Source organism: Salmo trutta, chromosome 7 (genome assembly GCF_901001165.1).
Source record: "Salmo trutta chromosome 7, fSalTru1.1, whole genome shotgun sequence".
Classification (NCBI taxonomy): Eukaryota; Metazoa; Chordata; class Actinopteri; order Salmoniformes; family Salmonidae; genus Salmo; species Salmo trutta.
Genome location: NC_042963.1, coordinates 14892167 through 14907342, shown reverse-complemented (window position 1 = coordinate 14907342; position 15176 = coordinate 14892167). Strand labels below are relative to the sequence as shown.

Genomic DNA, 15176 nt, shown 5'->3' with positions numbered 1-15176 from the left:
AGAACCAGGAGAGTGTAAGGACAGTTGATTATGTGGAAACTGATCTTTTCCAGGTGATTTCCAGAGAGACGCAGGATGACAGGGACGGTTCTCTCACAGACACGGGCGAGGAGCTTTCCATTGAGAGCGTTGGCATTGAGGGGTGAATCGAGTGGGACAGTGTCCAGGCCAAACTGGGTAACGACACCTCGGTCCAGGAAGCTCTCGTCAGTGCCCGAATCGATGAGAACAGACAGAGGAAAAGCCTGGCTCTGCCACACAAGGTTGCCTTCAAGCAGGGGTCTGGGGGAAGACGGGCAGGCAATTTGGCTCAACAGTATATCCCCCACTACTGCTGAGCCCCCTCTTTTGCTGGACATAAGGAACAAGTGGAGACAAAGTGACCAACCTGGCCACAGTATAGGCAGCTCCTAGTGCTGATTCGTTGTTGCCTCTCCTCTGGAGAGAGACAAGTCCGGCCAAGCTGCATGGGTTCAGGATCTGGAAGAGCCTTGAGATGGGATGCAGTGGGAGAAGGAGAACAAGGCAATGAAGCAGATGGTTTGGGGCATGCAACCCTACCTATCCTCTCCTCCGACACTCATGGAGACGGTTGTTGATGCGGATAGCGAGAGAGATGAGTTCATCAAGTCCATCAGGCTCATCCCTGGACACCAACTCGTCCTTGAGGGTCTCCGTGAGCCTGTTCTGGAATGCTCCCTGAAGGACCTCCTCATTCCAGCTGCTCTCAGCGGTGAGGGGGCGAAACTCACATGCCATCTCAGCAACACTATGGGGGCCTTGACGGAGGGTCGTCGAAGACTTTCTTCCTCTCCTCCGTGAATCTGGAGTAGGAGAAGCAGATGGGGGACTGTCTCTCCCACACCGCCGTGGCCCAGGAAAGCGCTGCTCCATGGAGGCAGCCAATCAGAAAGGAAATCTTGGCCCGTTCGCTAGCATAAGAGTAGGGCTGTTGCGCAAATACTAGTGAACATTGTACCAAAAAGGCTCTGCAAGCTCTGAGGTTGCCATCATAACGCTCAGGAGTCTTAACAAACAGCTCCCGGAGCGGAGAAGTCTCCAGTCATGTAAAATGACGTAGACTTGCATGAAATGCGTTTATAAAAGGCCACATTTTTCCTGGACCCTAAGCTACTAAAAATGTTGTGTGCAACTTCTGTAAGTGCCTCTACTCTACTGCTCTATGCCATTACTCAAATGCGACGATATGCATGCAATGCTTTATTATAAAGGTTACTTTTTCTCATGCGTTCCGGTACCTCAGATCTCCCCAGGGAACCCCCTTCTCGTGCTCACTTTTTGTTCCGGCACCTCCCGATTTACAAATTAAGCACTGCTCTCCCCTATGTCACGGAGGCTCTCCTCACTACCAAAGCTGACTCTCATCCTCTTAGATCTATCCTCTGCTTTCGACATCATGAATCATCAGCTCTTCCTCTACACCCATTCAGGGCTCAGGCCCTGCACACTCTTGGATTGCATCCTACCTGGCAGGCCACTCCAACCAGGTGACATGGAGAAGATCTGTGTCTGCACCACAAACTCTCACAACTGGTGCCCCCCAGGGCTAGGTTCTAGGTACTCTCCTCTTCTATTTATACAAGTCTATTGGCTCCGTCATATCCTCACATGGTCGCTCCTATCATTGCTATGTGGATGACACTCAACTACTTTCTCTTTCCCCCCTTCTGACACCCAGGTGGCTACACGCATCTATGTGTGCCTGGCAGATATCTCAGCTTGGATGTCGGACCACCACCTCAAGCTCAACATCGACAAGACAGAGCTGCTCTTCCTCCCAGGGAAGGCCTGCCAGCTCCAAGACCTCTCCATCATGGTTGACAACTCCATGGTGCCCCTCTCCCAGAGTGAAAAGAACCTTGGCGTGATCCTGGACAACACCCTGTTGTTCTCTGCAAACATCAAACCCCTGCAACTTATCCAGAACGCTGCAGCCCACCTAGTGTTCAACCTTCCCAAGTTCTCTTATGTCACCCCGCTCCTCCCCACACACCACTAGCTTCCAGTCAAAGCTCGCATCCACTACAAGACCATGGTACTTGCCTACGGAGCAGCAAGAGGCACTGCCCCTCCCTACCTTCAGGCTATGCTCAAACACTAGACCCCAACCCGAGTACTCTGTTCTGTCACCTCTGGTCTCTTGGCCCTCCCCCCTACGGGAGGGAAGCTCCCACTTAGCCCAGTCAAAGCTCTTCTCTGTCCTGGCAACCCAATGGCGGAACCATCTTCCCCCTGAAGCTAGGACAGCAGAGTCCCTGTCCATCTTCCCGAAAACATCTAAAACCCTACCTCTTCATAGAGTATCTAAAATAATCCCACAGCACCCCACCTCGCACCACCTCCTCACCCATCCCCCACCCCCATAAAAAAGCCTTTTCTGAACAAACACTTGCTCTTGACTCCCCCCCTACTAGGACTGACTTTGCTTATAGGTACTTTATTGAGGAAAAATGTACTTACTATAACTGAGATACAGTGAATTCAGAAAGTATTCAGACTCCTTTACTTTTTCTACATTTTGTTACGTTACAGCCTTATTCTAAAATGTATTAAATTGTTTTTTTCCCCCTCATCAATTTACACACAATACCCCATTATGACAAAGCAAATACTGGTTTTTAGAAAATGTTGCACATTTAATAAAAATAATAAAAGGAAATATCACATTTACATAAGTTTTCAGACCCTTTACTCAGTCCTTTGTTGAAGCATCTTTGGCAGCGATTAAAGCCTTGAGTCTTCTTGGGTATGGCGCTACAAGCTTGGCACACCTGTATTTGGGGAGTTTCTCCCATTCTTCTCTGCAGATCCTCTCAAGCTCTGTCAGGTTGGATGGGGAGCGTTGTTGCACAGCTATTTTCAGGTCTCTCCAGAGATGTTCGATCGGGTTCAAGTCCAGGCTCTGGCTGGACCACTCTAGGACATTCAGAGACTTGTGGCTTCTCGTTGTCTTGTTGAAGGTGAACCTTCACCCCGGTCAGAGGTCCTGAGGGCTCTGGAGCAGGTTTTCATCAAGGATTTCTCTGTACTTTGCTCCATCATCTTTCCGTTGATCCTGACCAGTCTCCCAGTCCCTGCCGCTGATAAACATCCCCACAGCATGATGCTGCCACCACCATGCTTCACCGTAGGGATGGTGCCAGGTTTTCTCCAGACGTGACACTTGGCATTCAGGCCAAAATGTTCAATCTTGGTTTCATCAGACCAGAGAATCTTGTTTTTGATGATCTGAGAGTCTTTAGCTGCCTTTTGGCAAACTCAAAGCGGATTGTCATGTGACTTTTACTGAGGAGTGGCTTTCATCTGGCAACTCTACCATAAAGGCCTAATTGGTGGAGTGCTGCAGAGATGGTTGTCCTTCTGGAAGGTTCTCCCATCTCCGCAGAGGAGGTCTAGAGCTCTGTCAGAGTGACCATCGGGTTATTTGTCACCTCTCTGACCAAGGCCCTTCTCCTCCGATTGCTCAGTTTGGCCAGGCAGCCAGCTCTAGGAAGAGTTTTGGTGTTTCAAAACTTCTTCCATTTAAGAATGATGGAGGCCACTGTGTTCTTGTGGACCTTCAATGCTGCAGAAATATTTTGGTACCCTTCCCAAGATCTGTGCCTCGACACAATCCTGTCTCTGAGCTCTACGGCCAATTCCTTCGACTTCATGGCTTAGTTTTTGATCTGACATGCACTGTCAACTGTGGTACCTTTAATAGACAGGTGTGTGCCTTTCCAAATCATATCCAATCAATTGAATTTACCACAGGTGGACTCCAATGAAGTTGTAGAAACATCTCAAGGAAGATCAATAGAAACAGGATGCACCTGAGCTCAATTTTGGTCTGAATAATTATTTAAATAAGGTATTTACATAAGTAATCAGTTTTCATTTTTTCATTTTTAATACATTTGCAAAAAATTCAAAAAAACAGTTTTTGCTTTGTCATTATGGGGTATTGTGTCTAGATTGATGAGGAAAATGTTTCATTTAATCAATTTTAGAATAAGGCTGTAATGTAACAAAATGTGGGAAAAGTCAAGGGGTCTGAATACTTTCTGAAGCCATTGTATGTGATTGTTCTATCTAGCTTTCTTAAGAACGGTATGTCTGGATAAGAGTGTCTGTAAATGTAAATTTCACCTGTATTCCTACACTTTAGACCTCACAGTAGATCTCAGCTTTGTTAAAAATATACTTAAGAAAAACTAGTATTTTTATCATAGTGATTAAGGGGTAGAAGGCCAGCATCCCAGAGTCACCTCTTCCCTGTTGACGTTGAGACTGGTGTTTTGCGGATACTATTTAATGAAGCTGCCAGTTGAGGACTTGTGAGGCGTCTGTTTCTCAAACTAGACACTCTAATGTACTTGTCCTCATGCTCAGTTGTGCACCGGGGACTCCCACTCCTCTTTCTATTCTGGTTAGAGCCAGTTTGCGCTGTTCTGTGAAGGGAGTAGTACACAGCGTTGTACGATATCTTCAGTTTCTTGGCAATTTTTCCGCATGGAATAGCCTTCATTTCTCTGCCCGTTTTGAGCCTGTATGTCACGCACTTCTTCATCATCCGATGATATAGCGAAATCGTCGTCTGATAGTGTGGACCAATACGTAGTAGAGTTGACGTTCATTTTTCTTAATTTATTAAAGAACGTTGAACACGAAAAACAAGAAAACAATAAGCACGACAAATGACAGTTTTGCAGGCTCATAACAACATGCAATGCAAAAACAATCTCCCACAAATCCCAAACACAAACACACCCTAATATATGGGACTCTCAATCAAAGGCAAAGAGAAAACACCTGCCTTCAATTGAGAGTCCCAACCCCAATAAATCAACCATAGAAACACAGACTACCTAGACTAGACATAGAATTACCTAAACATAGATCATAAAAAAACAGGAAATACTAAATCAAACGCCCTTTTCCCAAAACACCACCCTGAACCACATAAAACAAATACCCTCTGCCTCGTCCTGACCAAACTACAATACCAATTAACCCTTATACTGGCCAGGACGTGACAGTACCCCCCCCCCCTTAAAGGTGCTAACCCCAGAAAATCCTTAACAAAAATAACCCCAAACAACACCAAAAGAAAAATTCCCCCCTACTAAAGGGAGGGAAGGGAGGGTGGCTGCCATCAACGACGGCACTGTGCTACACCCCCCCTCCCCAACCCACCTATCTCTGGAGGTGGCTCCGGTTCTGGCCGTTCCAGGCTGTCGGGGCAGTCTGGCAGCTCGGGGCAGTCTGGCAGCTCGGGACAGTCTGGCAGCTCGGGGCAGTCTGGGCAGTCTGGCAGCTCGGGACAGTCTGGGCAGTCCGGCAGCTCGGGACAGTCTGGGCAGTCCGGCAGCTCGGGACAGTCTGGGCAGTCCGGCAGCTCGGGACAGTCTGGGAAGTCCGGCAGCTCGGGACAGTCTGGGCAGTCCGGCAGCTCGGGACAGTCTGGCCACTCCGGCAGTTCAGGGCAGTCTGGCCACTCCGGCAGTTCAGGGCAGTCTGGCCACTCCGGCAGTTCAGGGCAGTCTGGCCACTCTGGCGACTGTTGACTGGCGGGCAGCTCTGACGACTGTTGACTGGCGGGCAGCTCTGGTGACTGTTGACTGGCGGGCAGCTCTGGTGACTGTTGACTGGCGGGCAGCTCTGGTGACTGTTGACTGGCGAGGCTGGGTTTACGCACTTGAAGCCTGGTGCATGGTGCTGGTACTGGGCGTACCAGATTGTGAACACGCACCTCCAGGCTAGTGCGGGGAGCGGGAACAGGACGAGTCGGACTGGGTTGACGCACTTCCGGGTCCGCACGAGAGACAGGAGCTGGAAACCCAGGGCTATGGAAGCGCACAGTCAGTCTTGATCTTACCTCCTGCACAACCCGTCTTGGCTGGATGGAACTAGTAGCCCTGTACGAGCGGGGTGCTTGTACAGGGCAGACTGGGCTGTGCAGGGGCCTGATGGTAGCCGTGCGTAGAGCGGGAGTTGGGTAGCCTGGTCCTCGGAGGCGTACCGGCGACCAGATGCGCTGCGCAGGCATCCTCCTACCAGGCTGGATGCCCGCTCTAGCACGGCACCTGCGAGGGGCTGGAATAACGCGCACCGGACTGTGCGTGTGTATGGGTGAGATAGTGAAACATGACGCTCTCCACCTCATACGCTCCTCCATATAACCACGGGTAGCTGGCTTCCGGCTCTTCCTATGCCTAGCCAAACTACCCGTGTGCCCCCCCAAAACATTTCTTGGGGGTGCCTCTCGTTCTTCAACGCCAGTCTTGATCCTCGGAAACGTTCCCGGTCCTTACCAGCCATACTCCATGGGCCTTCTCCGGCCATAACCTGCTCCCATGTCCATCTCTCCACATAGTCCAACTCATAATCCCACTGCTCCTTCCTCTGCTGCTTGGTCCTGGTTAGGTGGGAGATTCTGTCACGCACTTCTTCATCATCCGATGATATAGCGAAATCGTCATCTGATAGTGTGGACCAATACGCAGTAGAGTTGACGTTCATTTTTCTTAATTTATTAAAGAACGTTGAACACGAAAAACAAGAAAACAATAAGCACGACAAATGACAGTTTTGCAGGCTCATAACAACATGCAATGCAAAAACAATCTCCCACAAATCCCAAACACAAACACACCCTAATATATGGGACTCTCAATCAAAGGCAAAGAGAAAACACCTGCCTTCAATTGAGAGTCTCAACCCCAATAAATCAACCATAGAAACACAGACTACCTAGACTAGACATAGAATTACCTAAACATAGATCATAAACCAAAAAACCCGGAAATACTAAATCAAACGCCCTTTTCCCAAAACACCACCCTGAACCACATAAAACAAATACCCTCTGCCACGTCCTGACCAAACTACAATACCAATTAACCCTTATACTGGCCAGGACGTGACACTGTAATCGAACCCACAAATGCTGATGCTCTAGATACTCAACTAGTCTAAAGGCCAGTTTTATTGCTTCTCGAAATCGGGACAACAGTTTTCAGCTGTGCTAACATAATTGCAAAATGGTTTTCTAATGATCAATTAGCCTTTTAAAATTATAAACTTGGATTAGCTAACACAACATGCCATTGGAACACAGGAGTGATGATTGCCGATAATGGGCCACTTGTCACGTCCTGACCAGTAATAGGGGTTATTTGTTATTGTAGTTTGGTCAGGACGTGGCAGGGGGTATTTGTTTTATGTGGTTCGGGCTGGTTGCGTTAGTTGTAGGGTGTTTGATTTAGTATTCTGGGTATTGGGCACTGTTCTATGTTTATGTATTTCTATGTTCAGTCTAGTTATTTGTATTTCTATGTTTAGTTAATTGTGGGTTGAACCTTCAATTGGAGGCAGGTGTTTTCTCGTTGCCTCTGATTGAGGGTTCTATAAATAGGTATGTGTTTGTTTTAGTAATTGTGGGAGAATGACCTGGGTATAGCTTTGTTGCCGTACCGGCCTGTTATTTGTCGTTGTGTTTTTTGTGTATGTATTTATTTTGGTTCACCTTCTTTGTCCATTTAAATAAAAAGAAGATGAGTGCACATTTCCCCACTGCGTCTTGGTCCACTTTACCCTACGACAACCGTGACACCACTGTACGCCTATGTAGCTATTCCATTCAAAATCAACCGTTTCCAGCTACAATTGTCATTTACAACATTAACAATGTCTACACTGTATTTCTGATCAATTGTATGTTATTTTAATGGACAAAAAACTAGCTTTTCTTTAAAAAATAAGGACATTTCTAAGTGACCCCAAACTTTTGAAAGGTAGTGTATATCTGGACATGATATCATATTTCATAAAACACTATCTATGCTGTCCCTGCAAACAAAGCATCAGCAGCTCTTTGATATAGATAGATGCTTTCTCAGTGTCCCCATTTCGCTGCTCGAACGCCCCCCTCCCCTTGAAGTTTCTGCACACTCTTCTCTTATATCTCCTCTCCGCAGCGTTCTTTATCAGCACCAGACACAGAGGGCCCACTCCTTGCAGCCAATCAAAGCCTGGCTAATTAGGCTATTCAAGTGGAGCCTCAATGCAAAGAATGGGCTCAATTTGAGACTCCCCTCAGAACACCACAGCATTTCCCTCCCTGTGGCCCTTCACCATAGTCTCACTGTTATCACTTGTGGAAGAATAAAGACAGACAGAGTTACTGAAGCAAAGCAAGTGTCTTTTGTGCTGTGTTGCCATTTGGGCTGTACCAGGCAAGGGGATTTAAAAGGAGTTAACACTAGGGTGGTACAGTATATTCTCTGGTATCATATCCAACAGGCATGACTTTCACAAGCAGCCATACTCCTCCTCTTAGATGAATCAGGAGTCAGAGATAAGCCTGTCCATGAGACACATGCAATCAAAGAGGAGGAGAGGGAAGACTAGAGAATTGCACTCACTTTGAGAAGGGGCTTTGCAGCACAAGAGAACATACCCAATGGGCACAGATGTCAATTCAACGTCTAATTTGGATTTAAACTTGGTTGAATTGTCAACTAATGTGAATTCAACTTGAAATCAACAAACAATGCCACTATGTCATTGGATTTAGGTTAAAAGTTGATGACTTTTTGCAAATCCAATCAGTTTTCCATGTTGATTCAACGTCATCACATTGATTTTGGGGGGGGTTGATTTGACAAGGAAACCACATTGATTCAACCAGTTTTTGCCCAGTGGGTATTTACATATAACATCTGAGTACGAGTTCTAAACAAGAAAACTTGATCATAACAGAGCTTGTTAATTACTTGTTCATAAGAGTAAAGAACAAGAATCTCTTACAATATAGATATGTAGGTGAGAGTAGGTACAGTAGAGCTGCCTACCTGTTGTAGAGGTAATCTGGATAGCTGTCATACTCCAGGTCATAGTCAGATCTGAGAAGAGAGAGGGAAATGATAAGAGAGAAGGAAAGTGGAATAGGATACAGTAGCTGTCAATTGGAGGGAGAGAGGGATATGATGGGTGTTAGAAGGGGAAGGATAGAACACGGGTCAATGAAGACGGATAGGTGGCTTGTCCATGGAGAAGACAGATTGATACAGACACTTAAGGCTGATGTGAGATGTTTTAACATCGTCATTATCTTGTCTTGACCTGTGGAATCCCTGTTACTCTGGGGACAAAGCCGCTCTTTCTTCTTCACACTCATCAGGAAAGTGAAGTGTGCTCCCTCCCCTCTTGGACCTTTCCTGTCCGTTATCACAGTTTTGGTTGAATGGTTTTCAAAATCACAGGGGCTGTAGCTGACTGGTCAAATAACAGGCTCTGTGTTCAACCAGGGAAGTCAAGCAGAAAGGGAGGGGAAACGGTCATGCTTTGCAGTTTTGCTGTCAGGAGCCATTCTTCTATATCAGGCGAGAGACCACATTTCAGACATGAAATAAAAGATTAGGGTTACAATCCCAGCACATTTTTATTACACTGTGAGAAGTGGACTATTGATACACTTAATGGTTTCAGGACTCCCCTGTATCACAGATATGGGATAGAATGTAAACCTGCAACTATCAACTCCAGCCTTGACTCAGCCTTTGACTCTCTCTGTGAAGTGCACAATACACACCGCACTCATGAAAGTTCTACTGAACAGTAGAGGCTCCTCAGAGGAGGAAGGGGAGGACCGTCCTACTCAGTGAATTTTTGTATTTTTTATTATAGTGAAACGAAAAAAGTTGTCCTTTTTAGATAAAACTATACTAAATACACTGAACAAAAATATAAACACAACACGCAACAATTTCAAAGATTTTACTGACTTACAGTTCATATAAGGAAATCAGTCAATTCAAATGAATTCATTAGGCCCTAATCTATGGATTTCACATGACTAGGACTACAGATATACATCTGTTGATCTTAGTATGCAGGCCTAGAACTGGGACATTTTCAGTTTCCAGGAATGATGTACAGATCCTTGCGACATGGCATTATCATGCTGAAACATGAGGTGATGGCGGCGGATGAATGGCACGACAATGGGCCTCAGGATCTCCTCACGGTATCTCTGTGCATTCAAATTGCCATCGATAAAATGCAATTGTGTTCATTGTCCATAGCTTAAGCCTGCCCATACCCCCTAAGAAATAGTGGGCATACGCCATACCGGTAAAACGTTATCTAATTAATACAACATGCCCAAAAAACTATAGGCTATTACACCAATTTTGAACGTTACTACATGTCAGCCGCATGGAAAATGTGCGAGTTGACTGGGAATAGGGTAGCATACGCTCCAAATTGCGTTGTGGTTTGAGGAGAACACTTACATTTTGTCAAGTTGGAGATGAGTGGAGATGAGTGGCTGAGAGACTCACAGACAAGGCAGAGATGAGTGGCTGAGACTGAGGCACGCATGAACAACAGTGGATGCATTAATTCAGGCTACAAGTGTTGGCCTAATGACAATCGCAGAATGTCATTACAATAGGTGTGGTGTAACTGATGTCTCTTTCCATTCATCAAATAGCGGGTGCCCAATGCACTGTTGGGGTTTGGATGCTGAAGTATTTTGTGAGTGAACGAATGTGCCGGGTTGCCTACAAGAGCGCCTTTGTTAAGTGATTGTTTGACAATAAGATGAAAACATTATGACTGGTTGTGTTCTGCCACATTAAAACGTGTAGGCAGTGTGTCCATAAGGCTAGGGGAAGCTAAGCTTTCCCTAAGGTAAATTGATTTAAATTGCCAAAGTGACTTAGCCTAATTAGCTTACTCCTGTATATAAGAAATAAATAAAATCATTCAAAATAAGGCTACTACACCAGAAAGCATGATTTGGCCACAGAGGATCATTAGCTTCTTTACAATAATAAGCTGTGGATTGTTTTAAATCGCATTGCCTACAGTCGGAAGGTCCCGCAATTTGGGCAGCGAGTGCTGCAAATTCCAAATAGAATATATGATTGTTGAGTTACGACTGTCAGTGAAAAGGCATATCGCAATGTTTAAAAAAGCAATCGCGGAAAAACTGTTTGGAAAGCAAACAGCTATTGCTGAAAAGAGATGACAATGAAAAGACTCCAATCTGTCTTTTAGTTATCAAAATTCCATTCCATCCAAGACCATACCATAACCCTACCGTCACCATGGGGCACTATGTTCACAACTTTGACATCTGCAAACCGCTCACACACATGACGCCATACACATGGTCTGCCATACACATAGTCTGCAGTTGTGAGGCCAGCTGGACATACTGCCAAATTCTTTAAAATGACATTGGAGGCGGCTTATGGTAGAGAAATGAACATTCAATTCACTGAAAACAGCTCTGGTGGACATACCTGCAGTCAGCATGCCAACTGCAGGCTTCCTCAAAACCTAAGACATCTGTGGCATTGTGTTGTGTGACAAAACTGCACATTTTAGAGTGGCCTTTTACAGGTGTACCCAGTGTAATGATCATGTTGTTTAATCAGATTCTTAATAATGCCACACCTGTCAGGTGGATGCATTATCTTGGAAAAGGAGAAATTCTCACTAACAGGGATTTAAACATATTTGTGCACAACATTGGAGAGAAATAAGCTTTTGGTGTGTATGGTACATTTCTGGGATATTTTCTTTCAGCTAATGAAACATGGGACTAACACTTTAGATGTTGCGCTTATATTTTTGTTCAGTGTATATTCACGTCACCAACTAACTGATTAAAACACACTGTTTTGCAATGAAGGTCTATGGTGTAGCTGGAGGACAGCTATTTTCCGTCGCCATCTGGGTATATTGACTTTAACACAAAACCTAGGAGGCTCATGGTTCTCACCCCCTTCTAAAGACTTCCAAAGTCATTATGACAACTTCTGGAGGACGTCCTCCAACCTATCAGAGCTCTTGCAGCATGAACTGACATGTTGTCCACCCAATCAAAGGATCAGAGTGTCACACCCTAATCTGTTTCACCTGTCCTTGTGCTTGTCTCCACCCTCCTCCAGGTGTCGCCTATGTTCCCCATTATCCCATGGGTACTTATACCTGTGTTCTCTGTTTGTCTGTTGCCAGTTCGTCTTGTTTGTTCAAGTCAACCATAATTTTGTGTCCCAGCTCCTGCTTTTTCCAGTCTCTCTTTTCTCACCCTCCTGGTTTTGACTCATACCTGTCATGACTGTGAGCCCGCCTGCCTGACCACTCTGCCTGCCGATCTGTACCTTTGCCCACATCTGGATTACCGACCTCTGCCTTACCCTGATCCTGACCCTGAGCCTGCCTGCCACCCGGTACCGTTGCCCCACCTCTGGTTTACTGACCCCTGCCTGCCTTGACCTATCTATTGCCTGCCCCTGTTGGAATATTAAACTATTGTTTATTCGACGTGGTCTGCATCTGGGTCTTACCTTCATATCTGATACAGAGAACCAGTTTAGAACTGAAAGCATAAGCTACAGCTAGCTAGCACTGCAGGGCATAAAATGTGGTGAGTAGTTGACTCAAAGAGAGAGAAAGGAAATAGTTAAAGTTTTGAACAAATTAATTTCTTCACAAATTAAGGAGAAGCAGCCGAAAGAGAGAGATTGTATTTCTATATTGTATTTTGTGCAAATTTCACTTAGCTAGCTAATACATCTAGCTTATTTAGCCTACTCAAACACCTGGCTCCAGCAGAGAGGAATGCTATTTATGTAGCTAGCTGGCTAAGGCTATCCAACACTGGAACTCTTCCAAGTCAAGGTAAGCTTTCGGGTGTATTAATTTATTGCCACCGGGGCTGCCAGTGGAACTGTTAAACTGTTTGCTGTACACTGCGCTGCATGATTGTAACGGGTTAACTAATGCTTTAGTTCTAGGAGCTATGTTTACTATGACGTTAGCTAATATGGTGACATTGACAACGATGTAGGCTGTGTGTAGCGGTTAGCGGTTATGGTCACAGACAGCTGTTGTGTTACGCACTGAAGACCCCAAGCGAAGGGAAAAGGTAAGAAGGAAGTGATTGTGTAGATGCAAGAAGGAATTATACAACAAGCAAAGTGATGATGCTTTTTGTATGTGGATGCTATGAAAGTGAACTGTGTGTGTGGATGATCATTCCGCCAATTCTGTTGAAAAATGTTTCTTAAACGGAAGCAAAGGGAACAAAACAGGGATAAATCTACCTGAATTTGTTCGATAGAAACTCCCGTTTGCAACGGTTTGGACTAATGATTACACCCTAGATCAGCTAGATGCAGGCAAGAGTGTGCAAGGTCTCTGAATGTGTCACTGTCTGTCACCTTGGTTACTCCAATTTGTCTCTCGACCTGTTATAAACTTTTATTTGTAGCAACCTCATGATGGGTATTGGGAAAATTTGTGTATCATGAAGTAGCATAAACCTATCAATACTACATTGAGCTGTGTGAATGGGATATGAATGACAGTCATCCAATATGCTTCAATAGAAATAAGGCCATGCTCATAATTTTTTGTTGTTGGTCTTCCCTAATCTTAAACAGCACCGACTGCCACTGCTACTGAATTACTACTCATCGCTACTAGACAAGATTTACACCAAACCTACTGGCTTTACTACTTTGTTGCTATTGAGATGTGTAGTAAACCAATAGTGATTTATGTAGTAATTTAAGTAGTAATGAGTGATAAATTGGGCCGTTTCTCTACTTGTGAACAATACATATTCCCTACTCATATCACTACATAATTCTTCCTTAATGACTACTGTGTAACTACTGATATTTACTACTTAAAACCTACACATTCCTATATGTTCTCTATTGAATTACTACACAATGCTTACACATTACTGTTGTATGCCTACTCAACCCCTATTGAGTTACTACTGCCATCTGTGTGTGTAGTGTTGTGTCACTACTGACCACTACTGAATTGCTTTTAATCCTTTTAACCCATACATAAACCCTTTCGATTTACTATTGAAAAAAGACACATTTACCACTGTTTGTCTATTCAGAATTCACTACTGACCGCTTATTTCACTACTATGTCACTACAAGACTAGTGCACATATTATTTCCTCAAGTTTCTAAATGTAGTTACATTATCAAACAATAAATTATATGCTTATACAAACTTAATTACAATTTTTGTATTTTATTAAATGTATACATTATTTAATTATATCTTTATACTTTTTTGTTAATCCCTTTGAGGCCTTGTCTTCATTCAACTAGGACTGAACTATCTTCAGATCATCTTTTTTGTTGCAGCCACATTACTCCACCACGTAACCTTTTAGAAAATAAAGACAAGCACAACCGACCACCAATTATAAGCCATTGTTAATCATCTGCTAACAGAGGTCACATAAGACAACACAAAAACATTTGAGAACCAATTTTTATCTTACCAACAATGGCCTTATTATGTCGAGGGCCACCATGGCAACAGGTCAAAAGAGGAAAGTAGAATGGGTAAGTATACTAATATGAACATACTGTACATTTGTAAACAAACACATACAGTTGAAGTCAGAAGTTTACATACACTTAGGTTGGAGTCATTAAAATTCGTTTTTCAACCACTGCACAAATTTCTTGTTAACAAACTATAGTTTGGCATCTACTTGGACATGACACAAGTCATTTTTCCAACAATTGTTTACAGACAGATTATTTCACTTATAATTCACTATCACAATTCCAGTGGGGCAGAAGTTTACATACACTAAGTTGACTGTGCCTTTAAATAGCTTGGAAAATTCCAGAAAATTATGTAATGGCTTTAGAAGCTTCTGATGTATTTCTGATATATTTCAAGGTCCACCTTCAAACTCAGTGCCTTTTTGCTTGACATCATGGGAAAATCAAAAGAAATCAGCCAAGACCCCAGAAAAAGAATTGTAGACCTGCACAAGTCTGGTTCATCCTTGGGAGTAATTTCCAAATGCCTGAAGGTACCACGTTCATCTGTACAAACAATAGTACGCAAGTATAAACACCATGGGACCACGCAGCCGTCATACCGCTCATGAAGGAGACGCGTTCTGTCTCCTAGAGATGAACGTACTTTGTTGCGAAAAGTGCAAATCAATCCCAGAACAACAGCAAAGGACCTTGTGAAGATGCTGGAGGAAACAAGTACAAAAGTTTCTATATCCACAGTAAAACGAGTCCTATAATCGACATAACCTGAAAGGCCGCTCAGCAAGAAAGAAGCCACTGCTCCAAAATCGCCATAAAAAAGCCAGA

General features: G+C 44.3%; 1 protein-coding gene across 1 annotated transcript in view; it reads right to left on the bottom strand.

Moving 5' to 3' along the window:
• LOC115196997 (RNA-binding Raly-like protein) overlaps positions 1 to 15176 on the bottom strand; it is a 57241-nt gene that overhangs the window by 19713 nt on the left and 22352 nt on the right. Inside the window, exon 3 of the mRNA XM_029758100.1 lies at positions 8856 to 8906. Coding sequence (XP_029613960.1) covers positions 8856 to 8906 — 51 coding nt within the window. The remainder of the gene's footprint in view (positions 1 to 8855; positions 8907 to 15176) is intronic.